Source organism: Pithys albifrons, chromosome 10 (assembly GCF_047495875.1).
Source record: "Pithys albifrons albifrons isolate INPA30051 chromosome 10, PitAlb_v1, whole genome shotgun sequence".
Lineage (NCBI taxonomy): Eukaryota > Metazoa > Chordata > Aves > Passeriformes > Thamnophilidae > Pithys > Pithys albifrons.
In genome coordinates, this window is record NC_092467.1 from 15,539,941 (window position 1) to 15,565,550 (window position 25,610).

At 36.0% G+C, this 25,610-nt stretch overlaps 1 protein-coding gene across 5 annotated transcripts in view; it reads right to left on the minus strand.

Annotated features, from left to right (window-relative positions):
• PTBP2 (polypyrimidine tract binding protein 2) overlaps positions 1-25,610 on the minus strand; it is a 42,563-nt gene that overhangs the window by 12,533 nt on the left and 4,420 nt on the right. For 4 of the 5 annotated variants that reach the window (XM_071565843.1, XM_071565839.1, XM_071565840.1 and 1 more), the window contains exons 3-7: positions 18,193-18,268; positions 9,184-9,356; positions 8,616-8,759; positions 4,911-5,075; positions 4,724-4,834 (exon numbers count right to left, since the gene is read on the minus strand). In XM_071565843.1, coding sequence (XP_071421944.1) covers positions 4,724-4,834; positions 4,911-5,075; positions 8,616-8,759; positions 9,184-9,356; positions 18,193-18,268 — 669 coding nt within the window. The remainder of the gene's footprint in view (positions 1-4,723; positions 4,835-4,910; positions 5,076-8,615; positions 8,760-9,183; positions 9,357-18,192; positions 18,269-25,610) is intronic. The other variant, XM_071565842.1, reaches the window with a different exon arrangement.

A 25,610-nucleotide genomic window follows, 5' to 3' on the forward strand; every position in this document is an offset into this window, starting at 1 on the left:
TATTAAGTTGATGAAAGTATTTTAGACTTATAGTCTAAACCAAGTGGCAAACCAAGATACACCTGTGTTTGTAGTTTCCAGAGTAGTCGGTGTTTGAAGGGACCCTGTCAGTAACTAAAACTTCTACTGAAACAGCAAAAACTCCTCTTTCTGATAAATACAAAGTGACCTAAACTACATACAAAAGATACTGAAGAAGAGAAATGCTTTGTAGTTGGGACACTTATAGTCTGAAAGAATATCCTGAACTAGAAAGGAAGGAGATGCACTCTTAATGATCAGTGTAGTCAGGAAAGGCTCCAAGAACCAGATCAAAACCAAGAAAATCTCACCCCACCCACCTCGGCCAGCAACACCACACACCTCTAACAACATTCCCACCAAACAGCATTTTTTTCAAGATAAACTGTTCACATGTAAAGTCACACCTGTGAATGTGTGTCCTGAGATCCTGCTTGTATAGCAATAAAACAATGTGCAACTAAACCTCAAACTCTGTTCCTCTCAGAAAGACATACTGAAAAACGTGAGAAGACCAGACATATTGTTAGTGAATGGACATACAGATATCATCTCAAAGAACTCTAATTACTGCCAGGAAAATTTTCTGTAATTATATATACATTCAGATGTGACACTGTGCCACACCACACACAAGCAAACCAAGGACATAAAATATCATGGGACCATCTAGCAATGTGAGTATCATTTTCTATTTTGCCTGTGCCGGCAAACCCAAAACCAAAGCCTCAACAATAGAAGTATCAACACTTACGTAATCACCAATAGTAGAAGTGTAATGATACTAAATCATTTCTGGGCCCCTGCTTTTCCTCCCTCCTTCTTGTTATTAAAAGTACCATCCTCTCGGACTTTCACAGGGGGCGAAATAATTCTGATGAGCTGCTCATCAAGAATCAATCAAGAACTGCCATGAGACTGTCAGCAGACAAAGGACAAATTCACAGAAAAACATGTTGTGGTATTTAGGAGCACACAAACTAGAAAGCTAGTAAGAACATGCAGAACATGAGCCTTCTGATACAGCACTCCAGCACTCTTCTGTTTAACTGAACACTATTTATTGTTTCTGAGCACAAATTTTGGTCTTCAGGATTAAGGATGTCCAAAAGCCTTTAATACAATAACAGCAGATAATAGCCCTGAGGCTAAGAACCCAGTCTGGAGATATCCATTCTTCCATTCTGCACTGACTACCTGAAGTTCCTATTATCGATTTTAGGGCAACAGAGCGCCACAGAGATCTTTTGCAAACTGCTACCAGTGCAAAGCTCCCCTGAAGCTGTCAGTCAAAACAACTGGAAAAATGACATCTGGAACGTACAGTCAAACCTCCTGAAATCTCTTTAAAGGTACTCAATCACCAATGGGCCAAGTAAGTGCATGGCCAACTACAACAGAAACTCTCCATTAGAGTACTGGTATTTTCAACCCGTGTTGGGTTAAGATGACTGCCAGGCACTACACGTATGAGTCTCAGTTAACTGTCCATAGACAAAGCATCAATAACTGTTAATAGCCATCATTTGGCAAGAATATTTTCGGTACATTTGCACAAAGGCATCACTCTGAATTAGCCAGCTTTTTCAGACAAACACCAGCACTCTAATCTTTCCAAGATATATCAAACTACTGGTATTCAAATATTTAAGTTTGCTGCTTATACTGAGACTATTCCTCAAAGAACTATTTTTAATGCTACAATAAATATCTCCTTACATATACAGACATCTCCAAGACAAAACTTTCTCCATTAGGAGAAGCAAAGAAGTTCAACATGGTATACTGTTGCACATTCTGAGTTACCTTCTCCACCACTGGCTACACACAGATGCATTACACAGAACCTGAAGTTTGCTGTCTCCACCTTTACTTCCCACTATAACAAACCTATAATGATCCAATCTGAGGGCGATGAGGAAACATGTATCAGTGTAGTCACTATCTACTTTTACAGGAAATGAGTTTCTCACAAAATAAGTGGAGCAGGAATGCAATTTTTCACTGGTTGCTCATTCAAACAGCAAAAGGGATCCCATGGGGTGGAGACTTCGTGTTGTACATTCCTGTCAGTGTCACTGTCTTCTCAGAACTTTCAAATGGATAGCATCTCTCCTTAGTACTTAAATCACTTGAGTTTTTCATATTGTTCTTTAACTTTCTTAGTAAGTCTTCAATCTCAATTAAGGCCAGATGCTGATTTTCTATGAAGAGTGCCAGTGGAAAATTAAATTTCTCCATTATCTTCTATAGTCAAAAATGGATGGAAAACAAATTGAGAACTTTTTTACCACGCTGCTGATTTTGAACTCCATGCAACGTAAGTGTAGCCACCACATCCTCTAGTTTTTACTTTTAGGTTTTTTGCCTATCATCTGACTGCTTTAGGTATTTTTTGACCTTTAGGTAATTTTTGTTCCGGTAGCACTTCATGTTTTATCATAGTACCTCAAACATAAGAACTGTATTCATTTTACCCTATTTAGTTTGTGAGGGTAGTAGGGAAATCAAACCTTCCTTCAAATTAAGCATCCTTCAGTAACTGCAGCTGGCATCACTCTTAGCATTTGTTGTTTACATATGGGTTGGTTAAAATATGAAACTATAAACCCAAGACCATTTCAATCTGACAACAACTGTACATGCAGAAGTCACTCAATGAAGTTCAGTAATTCACACATGAGCTACCAATAGTGAACAGGTACCCTAAGAAAAACATGCAAAACTGGAGAAACAAATACATGCTTTTTTTAATACTATGACCAATACAGTATCCCACAAGCTAGTATGAGTTTGTCAGAAGCCAACAATAGCAAGAGATTCTTAGGTTCCTTTCATACTTCTACATACCAGATCCTTTTGTTATTTCTCACTTTATAATACATTCCTAGAATTACACTGGAAATTTTCAAATCACTACAGTCCATCCCAGACATCATGTTTACATATATTATCAGAAGACTTAATGGAAGACTCAAAAAAATAAGTCAAAAGATTTTACCATTTGATGTCACATTTTGCATCAAAAATACACTTTAAAAGCAGCAATAACATCTACTATTGAAAATTAGCTTTCCAAACATGAGCCAAGACTGAGTTACAACCTTCTGCAACAAACACATTCCGCAGCCAACTGTTTATTGAATATTTCAAATATGAATCTAAATGTCTAGAATCAATTTCTGCAGCATTTGTAGGTTAACATCTAGTTTCCGTACTACTATTTTAAACCTGCTTGAAACCTGAAAGGTGTATCCCCATCCATACAAATTCTTACATAGCACAGTGACATACTTACATTTCCCTCTACTATGAGGCACAATCTAATATTTGATACTATTTCAACTCTGAAAAAGACATCCCTAATTTAAACTGTGCTCCAGATCTACAAGTATTTCCAGACCGCTTTTCTGGAGCAGATTATGTTAAAATAGATAACCACAAATCAAGCTGCGAATTACCTTGTCTCTTCTCTAACTCTGTTTTTCGTCAATAGCACGAAAACTTACACTCTGCTTTTTAAAAACACAGCTCAGTTTTAGCGATTCCCTGTCTCAACCATTTCAGACAGAGTTTTTTACTCAATGCCCAGTATTGCATTTAGTGATAAGGACAAAAATGACCATTCTCCACCACTTAATGAAGTCTTTATTTCAATATAGCCCTCATTCTTTACAACAGAAAATTAAGCCTATTTTTGTCTTCCCTCTACTAAGAGATACTAATTGCCAACTTAGCCTGAGGTGCAAGCTTTTCACTTTCATGAAGTTCTCAGCTATTCTGTCATCTATGGGCAGCAAGAACTTTCTAGGCTGCCAAGCAACACTTAACCAGCACATCAATTTTAATAAGCCTTCCTCAAACCCAGACTGCCTGTGAAGGTTTGAAAATATAAATGAATTGTATTTATCTCTTCAAAATTATAATAATAATAAAAATCTAGCCTTCTGCTTTGGTTCAACTTTCCTACTGCCACAAATGTGAACATATCACATTCAATTAGTTCAAAACATCTGGTCCAGATGACCTGCTGTTGATCTCTGTCACAATTCATCCACAGGCTCTCTCCTGCTATAAAGAATAAAACCAGTTACCTGTTCTTCCCTCTCCTACCCAGGATAGGAGAGTTTCCTATAAACCAAAAGCAAAATCCTGCTCGTCCATCACTGCTGCAAAGCTTCTCCACAGCATGGTCCCAGGAGTAAAACTGCACTCTCTCTTCTGGGCATTTATAATGGAATCTAGATTTTCTTTTTGGGTGATACTGTAACTAAATACCTTCACAAATATATAACTAATCCACAAAGTAAGTCTTTCTTTTAATGCTTAGAAAGTATTTACCAACAACAACCCAATGGGCTAACTAAATTTGCTGCTTACAATGAATTATACATCCCACATTATTACTTCAGTTGACATTTTCACAATTGCACTCTTGCATGTTATTTAATCTCTGTGCAGTCTTATTATAGTATTTGTTCATACAGATGCATAAAATACTTTAGACACAGTATCTGTAAATAAACTATCTTTAAACACTGATTTCACACAATATAATACAATATAACAGCATTATATAATAACTCCCACTTATTTTTTAAGTGTATGACACATTGTTACGGTCAGTACTATGTTAGATTAACATTTTACAGATGTTTGGAGTACAGGAAGAACTCCAGACTTGAAAGAAGACTATACTTACTTGTTTAGCTTGCTGTGCATTTACTGGATCACCAAACTGCAGTAAAGCTTGAAACTGGTTATTCTTTGTGAATGTGATTATCTTCAGTACAGCACCAAATTTAGAGAATATCTGCCAAAAACATTGTAAAGTTTTACACATGTGTTCCTCCCAATTATAGCTCCAGTTAAAATGAAATTTGACTTACCTGATGAAGAACATCCAGGGTTACTGGATAGTACATATTGTCAATAATTATTCTAAGTACTGGACTCTGAGCTGGAGTCACTGCACTCTCACTAACAGTGGTCCCACTAATGGGAGCATTTGTTGCCTGCACAGCCGTCACTGCCTGAAGAACAGCTTGGGCCCGCTTTAAAAAAGAAAAGAGATGACAGAAGATTTTCTTAATATTTCAAGATAACAGCTTGAAATTGATTAGTAATATTAATATAGTTAACTCCAGAAACATAAAATAGTCCACTTATTTAAAACTGAGAGCTACAGACAGGACACAATGCAAGTGCAATGCAGTCTGACTGTGAGAACAGACAACAAAAATGAGAACACCAATTAATCCTTATGTCATAGTAAGGAGGGGCTTCAAATGGCATCAATACCAACCTTTCTAGTAGCAAGCTTATTGTTCTACTAGTAAGGATAAAGGAAGTGAGGATTTTGTAGGTTTCAAGACTCTTTCCTTTAAAGGAAATAAAACCAAATAAATCCACAAACCAACCAACAAAAAACCCCAACCCTACAGAAACAAGAAGTATTTATCTTATTTTTCCAAAGACTGTATCACAGTTAACATTTCACAGCAAAATTCAGTTATGTAGAAGGCTCTCAAAGGAAGAGAAAATGCTAAACTAAGACTTCCAAACTTGGGAGTTTTCACACAATTAAATAATGCACAAACTGACAAATGTCAGAAAATAGTACCCAGAGTGGTAAACAAACTGGTGTCTGTTATCCACTCTCTTATGTAAAAAATAAAACAAAATTCTCTCTATGTCTGGGGATTTTTTGGTTTTTAAACACAAGCAGGATTTTAGAAATTCAAAGGTAACCACATCATGATATCACAAGAACACACATCTATGTAACTACTTCCACTGCCAAAGCTGACAGTATCAGAAAGATTAGATGTCTTTTTCTGAGAAAGAAAAAGTGCAGAAAAAAGGGTTCCATTTAATACTTTTGTTACAGTAGCCTTATGAAGCAAAACAAAATACAAGAGAGACAAGTGAGCATGCCAGGTAAAAATAATAACCACCATATTAACGCATACTGCATATCTTAAAGGTATTAGAGCTACTACACAAGTTCATGTCTCACAACTTACATGATACTCCTCATACTGAAACGAATCAATGAATAAGGAAAGTGGGGGGAGGAAAAAAGAAGACCTGGTGAACACCAGTTGGGAAAACAAACTTTACCTGTACATTTAACATTAATTATTGTAACTCTGTGAAAACATCTTTTGATACCAACACTTCTTTTCCCTCATGTATGAAACACACAACCTTCAAGCTGGCCAGATATTTGGTTGAGTTGCATAATTACTTCCTACTCCTTCTATAAAGCACAGAAGCAGCACATATCAAATAAAACACATTCATAAAGTGACTGGAAAAGTTTAGACCTTATAACCCAAAGAACTAAAACTTGGGAAATCAATTCTAAAGCAAGACCCTTGTTAGCACTGTCTATCTATGCTTATACACTGTATTTCATTCCACTAAAATCAATGTGAATACACAAAGGAATGGAACACAACAGTGGTAACTAAGAAAATTATTATCAGTGAGTTCTTTGTCAAACAAGTTAAAAGTAACAGCAAAAATAATACATAAATAGCCAATTTGAAGACATGTAAGTAGTATGTAAAGCTTTTTTCTTATTTTTGAAAAATTTAAAGATCAAATACGTCACTTAAAGTATAACATTTATTTCTAAACCTTGCAATGTCTATGCAGAAAGACTAAACCCAGGCATTTATGACAGGTGGATGATTAAAGAGAGCTACAGTTACAGAGGTCATTCTATTCTCAAATCCCCAGAGTCCAGAAATCACACAAAATAAAGTAAGAGATATTTGTTTTATATCTGAGTTTAAATGGTCCTCTTGGTGTTTTGATGTCTCACAGGAAAAGGATTTTCATAGAATTATAAAACTGAAATGAAAACTTCAAGGTCCCTTTCGAATCTGTTTATTTAGAACCATCTTATGCCAAGCATATAAGTAAAAATAATCTCCAAAGGTACTATTACTGAGCAGTTCAGAATAGCACAGCTTAATGGAACCTTTCCAGCCAAGGCCTGACTGTTTAAAGTACCCCGTGGTTAAACAGTCTTTTTCTACCTTCTTTATAACTAAGATACTCACACCTTTCTCCATTTTTTTATCCTATCTTTCCAGATACACATACACATTCTGACTTCTTTACATCTTCCTGCTTGAACATCCAGAAAATTTCAAAATGAATTTGGGTTGACAACAAAGCCTTGAAATACAGACCAAAATTTTTAAGTTTTGCATATCCAAAAGAGCACTAGACTACAAGTAATACCTGCACCACTTTTATGTTTTTCTGACAGAAAAAAGAATATCCAACCATCTTATGGTTTACAGAATGCCTCATGAGATACTAGAATACTTACTGACAAGACCTATTTATATTATTTAGTTCTAAATTAAACTTGATTTTAAAGTTCCAAAAGACTTTGAATATATGCTAAGATTTGGAAGGTATTAATATGTATGGTGGCATAAAAGCTGGTGAAAAGTCAGCATATCCTATAGGCTGAAAAGGTGAATATGTGAAGTACAGAACCAGTACCAAGAGAGAAATTAGAGGACAATGTAAGAGAACATTGCTTAGGGAGCGTGTTCATCCACTTGACTTGCAGACAGAATTCATCCTTCACTGCACTTTCTCAAAAGTAAATGAGAATATTAAATTTTCTTCATAACTGACATTTGCTGGGGTGGGGAATCACAGTTTTAAAAAAAGCAATTTAGCAGATAACCAGAAGATTTTTAGGAACAGAAATGTTTAAAAAGACCAACATTATACTTGAATTGAACCAAAAGGTCATTCAACAAATTACCCTGAAATTGCTTTCCAAGGCAACAGCTATAACTTTACGATTTATGTGTCCTAAGAGAGGATACAATTAACAGGAACTGCAACTTGATGCTTACACTGTTTTTGTATTATCCAAAATGCAATGTTAAAAATTAATCTTAAAATAGCCATCTGACTAGGGCTAAGTTGAGTCTCTTCTACCCCTCTATAGTTTGTATAAAATGGTCACTACATTACATTTGATAGCTTTTCTTTGCTACTAAAAGCAGACATATGCATCTATATTTATTGTGGAATAGGTCCCGTAGAGGCAAGAGCACAGTGTCTTTTTGTTACCAAGTACATCTGTCTCTAGAGCAATCATTGTGGTATTCCTCTCCAGGAACAGCAGATCACATAAACTGAGGTTACCAGTGCCACTGGACTGATCATTCAGAACACTGGAATGTAGGCACTGGCACTGGCCATCACCACCAGAGAAATTCAAACTGGCATTGAAATCTCAGGGGTCAGAATTAGAAAGTTACATTTATTATCCTACAGTCTCTAACACAATAACTTTAAAGTTATTTAAAGGTAAAACACACTTCAGATTCTATCTTCTTCTTTTTACTTTAAGGAAACATTAAGAAAATGCATTGTGATGGAAAGATCACACAGAAAGCAAAACCCCTTCAAGTGTCACAAAAAGGAAGGATCAGGTGCTAGAATGTGAACAAACCCAAATGGTTTAAACATATGTCACATGAGACAAGAACACATGCCATGCCTTATCCTCTACTGGCTGCATTTGCAACACTACTGAACAGTAAATATACCTGGTTAAGTGTGTTATCAGTCTTTAGTTCTTTATGATTGGAATACTGGATGTAAATAGGTTGGTTTCGAAGATGAGGTGTCACAGCAGAGTAGTAATTCACCATAGTGATAGCTGCTTCTTCTGTAGCAAGTTCCAAAAACGCCTGTAATTAAAAGTTAACTTTCAGTATTTACAAAGCAGATAATCTTCATATTATCAGCATATTAAAAAAACCCTTACAGGGTTTGGTAACACATTCTAACAAATATCAGTCTTCAGAAAATGTTTTTCTCTACATACCAATGTTATGTACTGAGCTACTTGATCTCCAAAAATTCATCTGTGAAGATGAAGGAATAAATACTTATCTTACAGCTAACTTCTTGCTTTATGTAGCTGCCAACCACTCCCTGTTTCCCCCCAAAATTTACTAAAATGTGGTGTAAGTTCGTTAAAAAACTGAAAGGAACAAAACTCTTTTTTTTTCTTTAATGGTTACTGTTATACGACTTATCTCAATAGCATTTTAAAAATACATTTTGAAATCAGACAGGGAGCATACTAAAAAATGGAAAGCAACAAATTACCTGATTTTTCCCTTTCAGCATCAGGATGTTCGTTACTTTACCAAAGGGTAAACCTAAAGCAATAACTTCTGTTTCTGTCACTTCCCCAGGCAATTTCCTGATATGAAGAACACGAGAAGGAGCCCCATCCATTTTATCATCACCTTTGAATTTCTTGTTGTCATTACCATTAGCTGAAAGACATATTCAGACTGTATTTGAAAAGTTTACTGATATTATTAGTTCTCTATTAAAAAATTTTAATTATAAACATAAAATATTAAGTGTTTAGTCTAAATAAAAATTCAGGGGTTCAGAACAAATTCTGTAGAGATAAATGTTAGTTTCATGGAAGGTGGACTGTGCAAGACTAACTTAATAGCCCACTGTGATAACTCATTTTCCAAGTAAGACAAAAACCACAGCAAACCCTTCATTTTGGCTGAAGCAATTCATATAATACCATGTAAGAATATTAATCATGACTCAGAGAAGCTCATTTAGAACTCTAAAAGTACGTAAAAAACCCAGTTAGTGGTTACCTAGAATTTTTTTGAAAAAAGAAAAACGGTGGTCAATAGCTGACAGAAGAGATGTTAAAGTTTTTTTAAGAAAGGTTGCACCAAGGAAATGGGTACAAAAAGCAGAAAAGTATCAAAGCAAGACAGGAAGCCACTATTAATGCTGGGAAAGATCACAGTGGAGAAAAGAACGACTTAGAAGACTGACATCACAGAAGTCTTATGAAATCCATAATTTAAGGACAAAGTAGAAAAATGTCCATTAAGAACTATGAGGCTCACTGAGAAAAGAGAAAACCAACTAATAAACATAATGCTTCCAATACAGATTGGAGGTGGGGTAAGAGTCAGACAAGATCTTCCCAGCAGAATCAGGGAAGCATTAACACCAGTGTACAAAGCCCCAGAAAGACACTATTTGGAATACTGTCCAGAATTGTTGCACAGAATTCCAGCAAAATTCCACCTTGAGCCCCTTTTTCTTAAACATGTCTAATACACAGCTAGCCAGTTGGATAGAAGACTTCCTTTTGAAACAAGGCCAGGAAATATTATTTACTTTGGCTTTTGAAAACATGCCAGTGGAGTAAACATCAGAGTGTCAAGAGCTGAAGAACAACAGTGCCCTAAGATACATGGATATTAATGAATTAATCAATACTGGATATCAGCACACATTTAGATATGAGCAAACTAAGTGCTAAGACTTCCTTCTTTCTACTTTCTGGATAAAAAAATGCAATATATTTAGATTTATCGAAATATAAAAAGTCAAGATATTCTCTTAGTTAAAAACAGTATGCCTGAGAGGCAGATCACGCTTTAATTCCGTACCACAACTCCCCACCACCACCATTCCCATCCCTACCCAAAAATATTTCCATGACTGAGCTTTTTAAAAAGTTCTTGCACAGCAGAATATTAAGCAACAATTAGTAATTAGCATTGCTACCTAGTATTGGCATTTTACCCATTTTTGTTGACTCTTGTTGCAGTAGGTTTAAAATACATGTAGAAAAGCCATGGTGAAGTGCCTGCACAAAAGTGTTTATGTGAGAAAGGAGATCAATAAATTAAAGTAGTATCTACAGAAAGCACTAAACAATGTATGGCAATGAGAAAAATGTGCTGTGGGAGGGAAGGGATGGGGGCACTGGCAACAAGCATTCTCTATGCTATGTAATTGCCCAAATAAAGTTTTCAGCAGTAGGGCAAGTAACATGCCAAAAGTTGTTTAATACTTTCTGGCAGGAGCACATCTTGTACAATGAAAGCCGAACTCGTAACTGTGGTAGTTTTGGCTTTAGGCCTCAGTTAGGCCTAAATTTAGCAGGCCCAAAGGATGTGAGATAGATCAGATGGGACACGCATCACCTGACTCAAGCAACCAAAGGGGTATTTCATATCATCTGACATCATCAAGAAGTGTCAGGAGGTATAAAGAGAGGAGGAGCTTCTCTCTCCTTTGGGTTTTGCCTCAGGCCGGTGAGGACGCCCTGCCCTGCCCTGCTGAGCTCAGGCCTTGTCGCCATCCCCGCTTGGTTATCTAGGGAGGTGAACATTTTCCTGTTGATTTCTCTCCTCTTTTGCTGGGAAGTTTCTCTGGAAGTTTTTGGGAGGTTTTGTGGGATTTGGGTGGTTGGTTGGGTGGCTCGGTAGTTATTGTTGTTAGTCTGGTTTTCTTTTCTCACATTTGTATATATATGTATTATATCATGTTCTGTTTTAATTGTCTTTCTTTTGTTTAAGAAGCTTACTACTTCAGGTTTGGGGTTTTTTTCTCTCCCTCCTTTTCCCTCGGTTCGAGGGGACCCTTTCTCTCTGTGTTGGGCAGTTGCCATTTTTCCAGCTCAACCCAAGACAGTAACATTTGCAAAAAAAAATGAAGCCCACCTTCTTAAAGTAAGATTTATGCTAAAATATTTCACAATGGACTTTGGAAGATGGAAGAAATTGACCCATCAGTAGTTGAAAGCAAAGAGAAAATGTACTTTTTCTACTTTTGATTATTCATTCAGCATAGCCTAACACTAATTTACTGTTTCAGTAATGTTAGTAATAAAATGTGTATCATATAGTCAATACACATGGCACATACATAAGTGAATTTTTCAAAACATTCATGGAACAAATTAAATTTAGCTTTTAGAAGAGTTTATTGAGAGTTTCTGTCACTGTATGAAACCTTTCTCCTTCACTTTAGTCTCTTATTTATCATTATAAGTGGTACTTCTCAGCTGAAGACACATCACTGAACTGCACTTGGGAACAGAAAACCACGTTTACAACATGGGAACACAACTTGTTCAGAGCCACTGAAAGGTGAATTCAACTACTGTTAAAACAACAATTTCATTCTCTAACAAGTTGTACTGGCATCATCATTGTCCATAAAGATTAAAAGAAAGATCCATCCATGTACAGCAGTTAAATCAAAATTGCTGAAACCCAAGCTGAAAAACAATTAATGCTGGGAAACTGCTATTAAACTGGAAGCTTATTGGCAAGTAGCTGTTTCATCACAGTTCAGCTTCCGCCAGACCTGAATATCCTGGTGCAATTCAAAGATCTTGCTGCTAACACTTCAACAAATATGAAGATGCACTCAAAAGGACCATGCTACAATATTTGGGGGAAAAAGGTTTTAAAAAAATCACTGTAAAAATGTCTAAAACACACTGCTAATATTAGTTCATTTACTAATCAAGTTACAGCTTTAAATACATAGTTTAAAAAAAATCAGAACCCTAACCCTGAATCATAGAAACATTTAGGCTGGAGAAGATCTTTAAGATCGAGTCCACCCACTAGTCCTGCACTGCCAAGCTGTACAGTTCCATGTCCCCAAGCACATCTACATGTCTTTCAAAGACCTCCAGGGATGTTTATATTCAATTCAGACTACCAAAAATCCTCAAGTTCTGTAACAACCCTTGCATTAATCTAAGTCCTCTTCAGCTCTCCACCAAAGAGAAGAAATTCAGTTGTCATGTGATATCAGGTGTCTACTTCTACACAGTATCTCTCTACTAATGGTATTCTAAGCCTTATTCCCCCATCTGAAGAGGATACTTCAGTTTAAGTATAATTGATACATAAGCCACACCCCTGTTCCATATAGTTCTTTCAATTCAGCATAAATCAAGTTGTTGAAATTGAATGCTTACGAGCTGACAAAGCCTATAAATGGCCACAATCTCAGCAACTTGGGTCCTGGCATTTTCAGTTAGAAACTCCTATTTTACTAAACACAGAAATAGGAACCTATATAAAAAAGCAACAGAATGAACTCCAATATACACAAGGCATATTGTAAATCCAAGTCATTCAATCATTCAGCCTATGAAGATTCAATGCTCCCAAAGTAGTTTTTGCAGAAAAACTGATCTTCAAGTTCAGCATAACTTCTAGCAAAGACTGAATAGTTTACTTCCTGATGACAACTATTTTTGAAAATGTTTTAATAAAATTTCATCCTAGAGGAGTTTTTCTCTGCATACTTTTTTTTATTGTTTGAGAAATACATAAATATGACCTAAGAGTTCCAAGACCTTTATTTCAGTTGCATAATTTTCCTGTACAATAAACTTCTCTCATAAGCAGACAATTTCCTAACATAAGAATGTAACTACGTGGCTATAGGCAAAGATTTTGGATACAATAAGGCACTTATTTCACCTACTATTTTCTGAAAAAAAGGAAAAGATGGTATCAGTTATTACAAGACTCTGGTTGTAAATCCCTGCATATTTAAGGTAGTAAACTAATTGATAAAATAAACATCCTTTCTGCAGAAATCAATCTCTGCTTCACAGCTGTCAGTATATACCAACAAGCAAACTACAAAAGAACAAAAAAAAACCCCGAAACAAATCCCCCAAAACCCCTAAAAATATTACCCCTCCAAAAAAAAAAAAACCCCAACCCACAAAAACCAAAAAAGCAACTCCCCCAAAGCAAAACAGAACAAAACCCCAAAAAATGTTTAGGCCTTCCTGGAACACTTACTTCATCCTCCAATACAATCAGTTTGTACACACTAGAGACAAGCAGCTTACTAACAGCATTATTCATTGTTGTTGCTAATGTCGACAATACTTCTTGTTTCACCTTGGCTAAATAGGTGAAATTTAATGTTACCAGCAAGTAGAACAACATAGGACACATACACAGACAGGAAATAAGTGCCTAAGAGAAAGGCATTGAATTGTGGAGATACTGAGTTTACAGCTGTGGATTATGACCACACAGAAATACTAATTGTTGCCCTGTCTACTGAACACAATCATCTGCCTCAAACAACCAGCTATGAAAACTGTACATAATCATAAATTGAGGATACAACAGAGACCATGTGGTTTCATTTCTGGAAGGTTCTTCTCTAAAATACATATACCCAGCCCTGATGTAACTGATAGAATGTAGGAAACTAATGCATTTCAACTTAGCCCTTAAAAATATATAAAAATACGACAGCTAGAGTAAACTCCAGCTGAAGTGGAACAACAGTGAATTACCATGACATAGTGATGCAGACAGAAATTATCTAAATTAATAATAATAGTCACATTTTATTCATCTCATCCTAAGGTTTTTTATTTTTTGAAAATTTCTTCATTTACAAAATTATGATACTGTTCAGACATCCAGAGAATTAAAACATAGCTCATGCCCATACCTATCTGTAGAAAAATGTAAATTATGATGTATTCTTAAATTATTATACTTTCCAATCACATGTGCCATACTTTTTCAAATCTTTCCAGTTATTAATTGTAATCAATTTGCAACCTTCAGAAATAAATTACCTATGTTTCAGCATCATTTATGTTAACTAATAATTGATTTTACTTAATGTGCTATCAAAATTGCACATCTATGTTTATTTCCCAAGTTAAACACAGCACTTGAAATATTATTAGCTTGTATGCCTCAGTGCTAAGTATTCTGTTAATACAATGAATGACCTACCAAAGTCACTGCTGACATTCCCTGCTAATTAAGTAAAAACAAGATCAAAATTAATAGTATCATTTAAAGCTCCAAGAGTTTGGTGAGCTCAGTTGCAAAAGGATTTTGGAATGTTTCTACTAAGGTTTACCTTAAACACCCAAATGTGAACAATGGAATTGGTGGCAGCTTTAACAGGAAAACCTGCCAATTCTTCTGCTTAAATCCCTTGTCTTTGACAAGCCAGTGTTCATAGAACTTTCACCAGCATCTTTTACTTTTTATCTACATCCCTCAAAAATGTTACACTTACAGTTCATGTCATGAGCATCTTCATACAGGTTCCTAAAACTTCCAGTAAGCACAACTACATCTGAGCAGCAAAAGCCTCACAAGAATTTTGGTATAAAAGTAACCCCTTACAGAGGAAACACCTTTTCTATTTCTTACAGAGAAGGGACTTTCTTCTTCGATTTAAAAGCTGCAGAATAAACAACTGCAGTTATGCATGCACTGAACATACAGCACTGAAAGGTAAAAAGTTATGTACAATCATTTACAATATACACTTCTAAGGTCTTCAAAAACATCCAGAGTCAAAAATATTTTTGAAATACCCTAGTTTCAGCTCTGGTTTCTCAGAATCCTGTTACCAAATCATTTCAGTTTACCTGAACAGCTCGTCTGGTCACTATGCACCAAGATGAAACAAATTAATTCACAGATCTTTATGAGAAGGTTATGCTCTACTAAGAGATCAGAATCAAGCAAGATTATGACAGGAAGCACAAATAAATTTTAAAATTATTTTTCAGAAAAGCTAAAGGAAAGCACTAGTAGTAGTTCAAGCATCAGTAGAAGGCCTGTGGTTCTGACAATAAAATTTCAACATATTAGTATCAGCTGGTGTAAAAAAGATCAGAAACTTACGCATCTAACATAAAAAAAGAACTTAGAAAAGCTTAGATATTTGCTGATCTAGAACTTTACACACTCTCCTCCCTTGCTACAAATTCTAATCTAGTAGATGGGACCCTTCCCTCAATGTTTGCAGACTGCTGTTCTGCCATACTGTTCAAACTAGTTTAGGAAAAAATAAGTTCTATATTTAAATATAAATGCTTAATTGAAATTAAATTCCACAATGGCAATAATCAAATTATGTTCAGGAGATACAAGGGTTCTGAACTCACACAGGAATCATCATCTTCATCCAAAATCTAAAACTTTCTTTTAATGCTGCTCCTTTAGAAAAGACACTGAAAGTACCTAAGACCACAAATTCACTTGCAGTGAATGTTAATACAACACAATGTCAAGTTTCCTCTCACCTATACATTCTTGAAAGTGGACACAATTGTTTAGGAAATGTCCAAGGATCAGGCCTTGTATTTGGAGCCACGTCCAACATGCCAGGCTTTCCCTTAATTACAGATTGTTTATAAAATTATGAGTGATTCAGATAATCAGTAAGAATGCAAATCAAACACTTGCCCATCAATTTCAAAAATTTCTTTCACAAAAAAATAGGATTCATATATCATACTCCCTTATAGGTCAGAGAAACCATTCCTCTTTCACACACCCACACGACACAAGGAACACACCCCCCGACACAAGACAAGGAACACCTCCCGACACAAAAACAAAACACACACACACACAAAACAAGGAACATAACAAAGAAACTCCCAAGAATAAAACAGAACCCTAAATTTGCCTAAAATGGGTGGAAATAACATTATAGGAATGAACATCTGTATTTGTTAAATACATCGCACTCCCAACTCAACCTCAGGGGATTGAAACAGCCTTTTCCGTTTTTAAGAACTTTTCACAGAGAAAAGAATTTCTATGTAAAGGCTGCTTAGACAAGGTTCTGTACATTTTCTTCTGAAAACTCAAAATTATAGTAATTCTTATTTCAATTTTTTTCATTTACCTTCTTTTTCCTTTCATAAATTAACTTGCATTTAGTTTTCCTGACCCAAAAGGTTCTCTGAAAATATGTGTGGGAAATTTGGTAGCATTTAGAACTTTGTCCTAGTAACAGTGCTCTCCCTCCCTCTCCCACTACCCAAATCCAAACTCTTACATACAATTTTAACTCCTTTTCATTCTATCTTCTCTTTTAAGTAAAGAAAATTGCTGAAGCACCAATTAATATCCAGCACTGTAGAGGACATCAAGAAAATGAAAACAAGAGGGACCTCCCTCTTTCAGAACCAGAAGCAAGTAAGAAAAACAAATGTTCTGGTGTTCCAAAATGGCTATGAATGCACCACACTGCATTTCTGATCTACTCCAAAGTATCACCACGTCTTCACCTGTGGTTACAGAACTGCCAAAGAAGTGGTTCTCTGGTGCTGCCACACTGCTCCACCCAACACTGCACTCTGGCTAGCAATGGTGCAACCACATGACTGATCAGTGAGCTGCTCCAAGGGAAAATTATTTTGTTAGTACAGTTAAATGCTGGATTGGCTGATTCTGCAAGAGTGTAAGCACTCCAACAGGAGACAGTGTAGCAGAAACATGTGGAGTTGTTTGGGTTTTGGTTTCTTTTCTGCTTGTGCTAAGGATGTAGGAAGAGAAAGCACATTCTGGCAACTGCTGCCACCACAGCACCCTAAACATAACAGGAAATTGCACCCTGAATCCCAATCTCTTACTAATAGACTAAATGGAAAGTCTGCTACTAAAAATCAGTGATTATAGTGCTTGGCACATAAATACAGAAAATCAGGCATAGGAAAGCAGTGAATCAGGCAACTAATTGGAAACCCAGGCAACCTCCTGATGCCATGAATCAATTCTTCCACATCTCTAAGAAAAAAACAAACAAACCAACACAAAAAGATAAACAGCAAGATAAAGAAAATAAGACCTCTAAAATCAGATTTCCAAGGGAACTCAATGCACATTGAACATATAGAAGCATGAAGTGTGAAAGAAGGCATTTGAGTAAGTGCCAATTAATGAAAAACCTTTCTATGTAGCATCACTGGAAATTTGATTAAAGAACAACCACACTCACTTTACTCTGACATTCTGAGATTCACCTGCTGCAATCTCAAACTGTAGGAGCAAAGTGAAGCTTTCTGCTTTAGCAGTCAATCAGAACAGAGCAAAACTGTTCTCCTGAATCCATAGGGTATTATGAAACTAGCACAGTATTCTGCCCTGTAATGTCCAGACTTGCAGATGTCTAAATGTGAAAAAGGTGATGTCACAGAGGAGAAAAGCTGTTCACCTTTGCTTAGAAGTTGTGCTTCCTCACTTTAAAGGCAGCTGTACAAGTTAAGTGTAGTTTCTCATTCCATCACCCACCAACAATTTAGTGTGCAGAAATGTGAAAGTTGCCTGTTGTTTTATGGGATTATTCTTCTCAGATACCCAAAGGTTTGTGAGTATATACAAGGTCACTATAGTCTAATACATGTCAACAGTTTATCCCTCTATACCACAACAGATTCTTGTTCCAGTGTTCTCCCCTTGCAGAAAGGAAATTAGTCCAAGTATAAATTATAGATTTCTCCTTTGAAAGGGCATCACTTACCAGTAACTACCATGCTGCTCATGTTAGAGTTCGGGCTATTGAGTACACTGCCTGAAAGAAGTTCGTCAGATCCTCTCTAAAAAGAAAGAGACAGTAAGAGATTTTTTTCCTCTATTTTGTGATTTTTAGAGATGATACTTCCTCTTTTCAGATAAGTGCAACAACTTGAAATCTAACTTAAGCACTGTATTTACATGACAATCTGAAATGAGAGCAGCCTAAGCAGTTTTTTAACCCACCACTGAAATGAAGCCATCTCTGGCCACAATGAGAACCGCTGAACAAAAACTTTGTCCAGCATTTCAAACTAAAATATTATTATTATTAAATATATTTAGTCTATTACAGTAACATTTAAATTAACTTATAGTTTTAATTCTTAAATACACATACATATTAAATTATTATATCTAGCTGAAACTACAAGGGAAATCTATACAAATAGAAATATGGAGTTTAGCTCAATTCTGACACTTATTTAAAAAAAAGACTTGTTTTCACAGGAAATGATCAGTTTTCATTTGGGGGACATCCACTTGTTCTGCAAAACACAATTTAGGGCAGAGAATTACATCTTCATTGTAATTCTTAAAACATGACCAATATCAACTAATGAATGATTTTAAAGTGGGCTGCAAAAATCAGAAGAGGGTTTATATTGAAAACATATAAGATAATCCTTTCCTCTCAAATTATCTGTAAAATGGACATGTGACAGAGCTATAAAGCCTTATGTTTCTCACACATTTTTTTCTTTTATCTTTTACCACCCAGCTCCTTTCATCCCTCAAGACTTCACCTCTGAAAAAGCCTACAAAATGATCTTTCAATTAAAAAAAAAAGCATCCTTTGAATATTATCTTTAATTTCTTATAGGTTCTCTCCCCACTGCAAAAGTATTTCCACAGCACCCTTAAGATTAATTCAAGTCACAGCTAAAATGGAAATGAGGGAAGAAAACTGCTACTACCCATCCTTATAAAAATAAATGTTTTTAACACTGTTATGGACACTACAACAGAATCAAGAACAGTCAGTGAATATGTTTAACAGGGCATCACAATACTGCATAATAAATTAATCTGAGGCCATCACCTTTCTAGACAGCTCAACTGCAAGATGTATAAAAATCAAACCCTTACCATTTTATCACATTGCACTGCGTAGCAGTATGTTAGTTTATACATGTGCATGCACATAAAGTCATTAAAGTTTACTGAGTTTTCAAGATCAGAATCTTTGCACAGTTTATTTAATACTCTAAGCTCTGAAGGGTCCATAGCAGGCAATAAAGCTGTGCCTATTAGATCAGCAACAGAGTTCCCTTAAAATTGCAGCACACCTAATACCAAGATTAGGTAGGACCATGACAAGGACCACATCTTGTCCTTTTCAATATAAGGATGCATTTCTAATCAGATATAACCAAGGAAAAGTTTAGCTAGACAAAACTGAGAAACAAGATAAGAGAAGTTATGGGAACTGTTATTCAAACTACATTGTTTTCTAATGTGAATACAATACACTAACAAAGGCACTCAGTATGAGCTGAAACATAAACATTCCTTTGTCTTTAATATTCCATTTTTCTAACATAATACTGACAAGGGTAAAACATTGCACAGTTCAAGATTACCAGTAGCACAAGCCTACTCAGTAATAACTGCAGGTTTTAGTGCTTGCAGCTAATCCCTCAGCCAGCCCTGCTTGCCTGGAAGCCCCTGGCTGCAGCCTGGGCAGCCCAACTCAATGGGGAGAAGTGGCAGCAGAAACTGAATCTGTTCATCCTCAGGCCGATTAAGAGAATTCAACAGCATTTTTTTCTTTTCTTCAGTATGACAGACATTGATTTGCAATGCTACAGCAGTTACCATGTAAACAGCTGGAGCAACCCCAGTACCACATGAATGCTCTTCCCAGAACATGCAGGAACTTTACAATTCTGAAATATCTCAAATTTCAGTTGTCCTCAGCTTCAGAAAGTTACTTACAACAGCAAATGCTGAATGAAAGAATGCAAGCACGATTACATAAACTTCTGGTTCCTAGTAAATCAGGCTTTCAAAAAGCACAAATTACTCAATACAGTGGATATTCAGTTACTGTATCTGTGCTTCACCAACAGTTCTCTCCTCATTTTGAAACGTATTTTACATTTCATGAATACATCCATGGTCAATCACATGATGTTATCATTGCACCTGAAAGTTTTAACAGTTTTGTTTCGGAAGAATAAGTAAATGTGAATTTCTTACATTGGCCTGTATCACAATTCTACACTTCTCTTATTTGCATAAATTAGTGTTCAAAAGTCTGATTCACAAATGTACAGGTCCATAAATGGAATATTCTTCAAGTTCCCCAGGAAATCACAAATATATAACAAACTTCTGCTAACTCATTCCCATACATACTTTCCAAGCTTTTGGTCAAAGATCTCTGATAACTGTATGAGTAAACATCACTAGATATACATGGCTGTTTTTCCTAATTGATTCTTAAGCAGCTTAGAACACCTTTGTACTTTGTTTAATATGTAACTTTAAAACCAGCTATGCAACAAAAGACACAAGATGTGCTTGGGCACAGAATGATTAAATTACAAAATCAAAAGCAGTAACTGCCTGGCAATTGTGATTTACTTCAAAGGGTTATCTGAAGATGCCAGTTGTCTAGTAAAGCAATTTAATATAAGCATCCCAAGTAAGGCAATGTGTGCTCTTAGACTGGCACTACTACATGACACAAGCATCTCCTGAATTACACAGACATAAATACTTATTTTACTTGCATTTATTTAGCAAAGATGAGACTTGATTCAATTTGTGCTTTGGGGTGCTTGGCTTTGGTTTAATGTGCATCTTCTTTTAGAGGGTGCTAAGCCAAAAAGGACTGGCATCTTGTTCCAAGAGCAAACCTTTTCATAACTCAGCTATGCCACATGTGAATTTCAAGAAGTAAAACCAGTTTTTCAAGCATCTTGAATATTTAATTAGTCTTATCTCAAGCACAGTAGTTCAGCTAGTCAAATCATGCAAAACAAAGAAACCTTTAAACTAAATTACGTAATTGTACTGAGTGTTTCAGAGTAAGGAAATGAAACTAAGATCTTTGAAGAGCACAGCAAATCAGATTCGAGAAGAATGGAAGATCCAAGAGCAATGTTCACTTTACTCTTTTCCCCATCTGTGCAAACTGCTGCGTTTAAAGAATCAAAGAAAGTTTGAGATTGTAGAACAATATTGAAGATCACACATACATAGATGGCAGAAACATTCACATCTAAGTTAAAATAACAAACAAAAAACACCACAATGATTTTATTTCATCACAGACTGCAAAGGAAAATTACTGTACCAGCAACACGGAAGAGACTAATTGAATATCCATTTTAGCATGAGGCAAGGAGATTATAAAGAACAAAATAAGAAGCACAAACTGCTATTACACTACTAGTAGGTCATCTTCTGACACGTAGTCCTCAGCAGCACAAGTTTTCAATGCCTTATTTCTATTCTTACCTGTGTCAAGAAGATTAATGTATATTAACCTTCCACAAAAGCCAACCACTAACTACTTGTATCAGAGATATTTAGAACATTTCTTTATGAAACCAGCACCTGCAAAAATATTAGTACAAAAAATACACAAGGGAACTGCCAAACTAACATCTTGCAGTGGGTGAACCTTGAATTTATCACAGAGTCAATATCAGCCTCTCACCAAAGCCCAGGTTACCACACCCTTGCCCCCCACAAGAGCATTTCCATCCATGGTGTGAAAACTCCATGTTAATTTATGGCTTCACTCAATGGCATTATGTAAAACTGACAAGTAGGACCCACTTTCAAAAAAGATAAAGAATATACCAGCTCAGAATTTTAATATATATTTAAGAGAAAATTCAAAATTATATATATAAAAATTATTTTATATACCACTTTGACATTATTGTTCATTTCCCTAAATGAATAGTTATTGTATATGCTGTCACTTCTGGAATTTAAAAAATCAACTATAGAAAGAGACAGAAGCTCCTAGCTTAGCAAAATAACTGCCCAGCTTCTTGCTTTAATAGTCACAGCTAACTCAAAATGCCTCACTACCCAGGCTGGATTTGTGTAGAAGGATGGCAGATTCCCCCCCGCCCCCATAACAAACTACTGTAAAGCTTTGTGCTATCACAGGTTATATTATGTAGCTATGCAATTTCAGGAAGTCATTACAGTCACACTGTCCTCCCAGGCTAATCAAAATTATACTATTTAGAAGTCTTTGCCAACTATTTTCTCACGTGCCAGATAGGGCTTTAAATATTTCAACCATTCTCCAGATTTTACTACATCCAAGGTACAACCAGAGAGTAACAACTTTGGCCTGAGAGTTACTAAAGCGACTTAGTCTTCTACACGTGAAAGTACTTTTTGACAACTGTTTATGTCCCAGAAACATGACCTGTTTTCCCAATAATTCAGGGGTATGGAGACCCTGATCAGAAGTTATGGCTGAACCCAACATACGAGTGTATTATAGAAGGCATGTTAGAAGCATGTGTAGAAGCACTAATATACTACAAGAATACTAAACCAATACCACAAGGAACAGTAAACATGTGACAAAACTGTACTTTGTTAAAAAGTCAACAATCACCTAAAATAATTTCTGAATTCCCACTGGAAAATATAAAGAAGACACTCAAAGATATTGAAAAATACATTTTCTGATAAATCTTCTCATTTGCAGTATTCAAATTTGCTGATATTAAAACCTCTCTCAAAAACCAGGATACTTCTGCCCTCCCATGTCCCTCTTCTCCCCCAGACGAAAGAAAAATAGGAGAACTTTGGCTGCACTGCACATTTACCACAGTCATTCTCAGCCTACGGGCACAGATTTCCCAAGGGGTATGACAAGCCAGGAGACAGATCTCATGATTTAAGGAAATCCAACAGCATTGTAAACCACTCCATTCTAACAACATCTGGAAACAATTTAAAAGGAAGAGCCAGAAATCTCATGGTATGGGAGAGGAATAAAAGGACATGACAATTTCAACCCAGACATGAAGTATTCCCCTCTAACAGATACACACCTGTAAACACACTACTTTAATATCTGAATTAACTTTAAGTACTGGATGTTGGAAACAACAGAACAAAAAACTTTAAACCTCCAAACAAAATATTTATAAATTTCATTGGCTTCACATGTGATGGATCAGAATTCAACAAATGCCTAATTATGAACATGATACACTTTTAATGCATCGCTGCATACATATACCCTCACACACTCTTTTGCAAAGAAGAAACAGTTCATCTGCCTTATGCTCAACCTACATTCACTACTGCTAAGACATACAAGATAACTTACCCCAATGAATTCATTACACCTTTCATATGTACAGGGTCACGGAAGATCCACTCAGGACATGACGGTCAAGTCCGAAAGTACAGTCCAAAAGAAACTCCATGCAGGTTCATAAATATTTTGCAAAGCATACAGTTTAAACTACAAGTCTGTTATCACTTCACCAGAAACTTACATGCAAGGAGTACACCTCTTGATTTTTTTTTAATTACACTATTTATATATATGAGCATGAAATCTTATCAAAAAAGGTCATGAACTCCACGGGTGCTTGACAACTCACCTGTAACTTAATACTGAATGAAAAGTAAGTGATGTTAACTGGATACAATATGACCACCTTTCCATAGTTATTCTCCTTATATTTTCTTTTTCACCCTACTTCAATTCTTTTTTATACTCTCCTCGGCCAAGCATATACTGTTTATACAGCCAAACAACTAACTTTGCCATGTGAACACTCTCAATTTTTCAGTAAGAAAGGATCTAGAAGAAAATTAAGCTTTTATTCTTTTTTACTCACACAGTATATGCCATGTACCTCATTTATAAAAACACACAAAGTTTGTAGAAATTGAGCAAGAGCAATCAGCAGAATCTGAAAAGTCTTTTAGATTTAAAGGACACAATTCTCAATTTCCCTGAAAAGAGACTAATTTCTCAAAGCACCAGAAGATCAAGATGGACTATTAAACCAAAAAGCCAAAGAGTAAAGAATTAAATCTCCACTTGCCCCATGTCACATGCCTCCATTTGCAAACTTCCAATTGTAATGAAACTCTGCAGGCAAAATCTTGTTTAACACAAATCTACACGTCAAACATCCAGGAGGAAGTGCACTCACAAAATAATTTATTCCAGCATTTCAGACTTTCTATTCCACTTTTACCAGGAAAGAAACTGTTACTCTCAAACAGCTGTACATTACTGGTGGTAAATTAGAACAGGCGAGAACAACTCACTAGAGCTCCCATCTGGATGTGTTCTCTGCCTTCCAGACAGAGAATCACGGCACCCACATGTGCAATTTGGTCCTTCAGTGGCAGTTTCTACACCTCAAAATGTGATTCATGTGGAAGGTATTTTCTATTCAGCTATCTGCTATTTTGCACTAACACATTTAGAGCACTAGTGCTATTTTGTCTACAACTCAATACTCATGTTACACATTTATAGAAAAACTGATTTTATAAAAAGGCTAAATACAGCTGTATGTACTTGCAGACATGAAAAATACCCAAACTCTTATATCAAACATCACGGTCCCATTAACAGCTTGTGAATCCACAGCCTCATTTGAATCAACTACCACCAAATGCAGCAACCCTGCCTTCTCCCTGGCCCCAACAACCTGTTCTTATTTTGCCCTTCCCAATTCTATATTGCTACAAGCACTCATGCACCCACACACTTGGGTACAAATCTGAGTAAAAAGATGTAACTCACTATTGTGCCAGCTCAGCTTTATCCTGGTTAAGTTCCCAAGAGAGGTTTGGAAATTGGCTACCTAAGCATCTGTTGCCCAAGTATTACAGTGACAGAAGAAAATCAAATTAAGCTTGATTTGCTTGTGAAAACATAGTCCAAAGACCTAAGAAATGGGAAAGGTATTTTCATGCTGGTATTAGCTAGTATTTTTCAGATCATAGAATCACAGAATGTGCCAAGTTGGAAGGGACCCACGAGGATCACTAAAGTCCAACTCCTGGCCCTGCTCAGCATCACCCCAAAGCATTTTACTTTGTCCAGCCCCCCTACTAAGTTGCAAATAAAGTGTTCTGTTACAAATGGAAAACAGGTGATTTCCAACAGTGACAGACATCAAAACACATCAAATAGGTATACTAAACCTTCCTTACACTGACACATACTTCCTACATAGCACAAATTAATTTTCAACAGTCTTCCTTTCGTTCCATTTTCAGTTCTCCTTATTTTTCACATATATTGTCACAGAATGAGCATTATTAAAAAAACCCCAAAAACTAGTACAATGAAAAAAACGTGGAGTAAACTTTTCTGAGAGAAAAACACAAAAGTCATTTCAA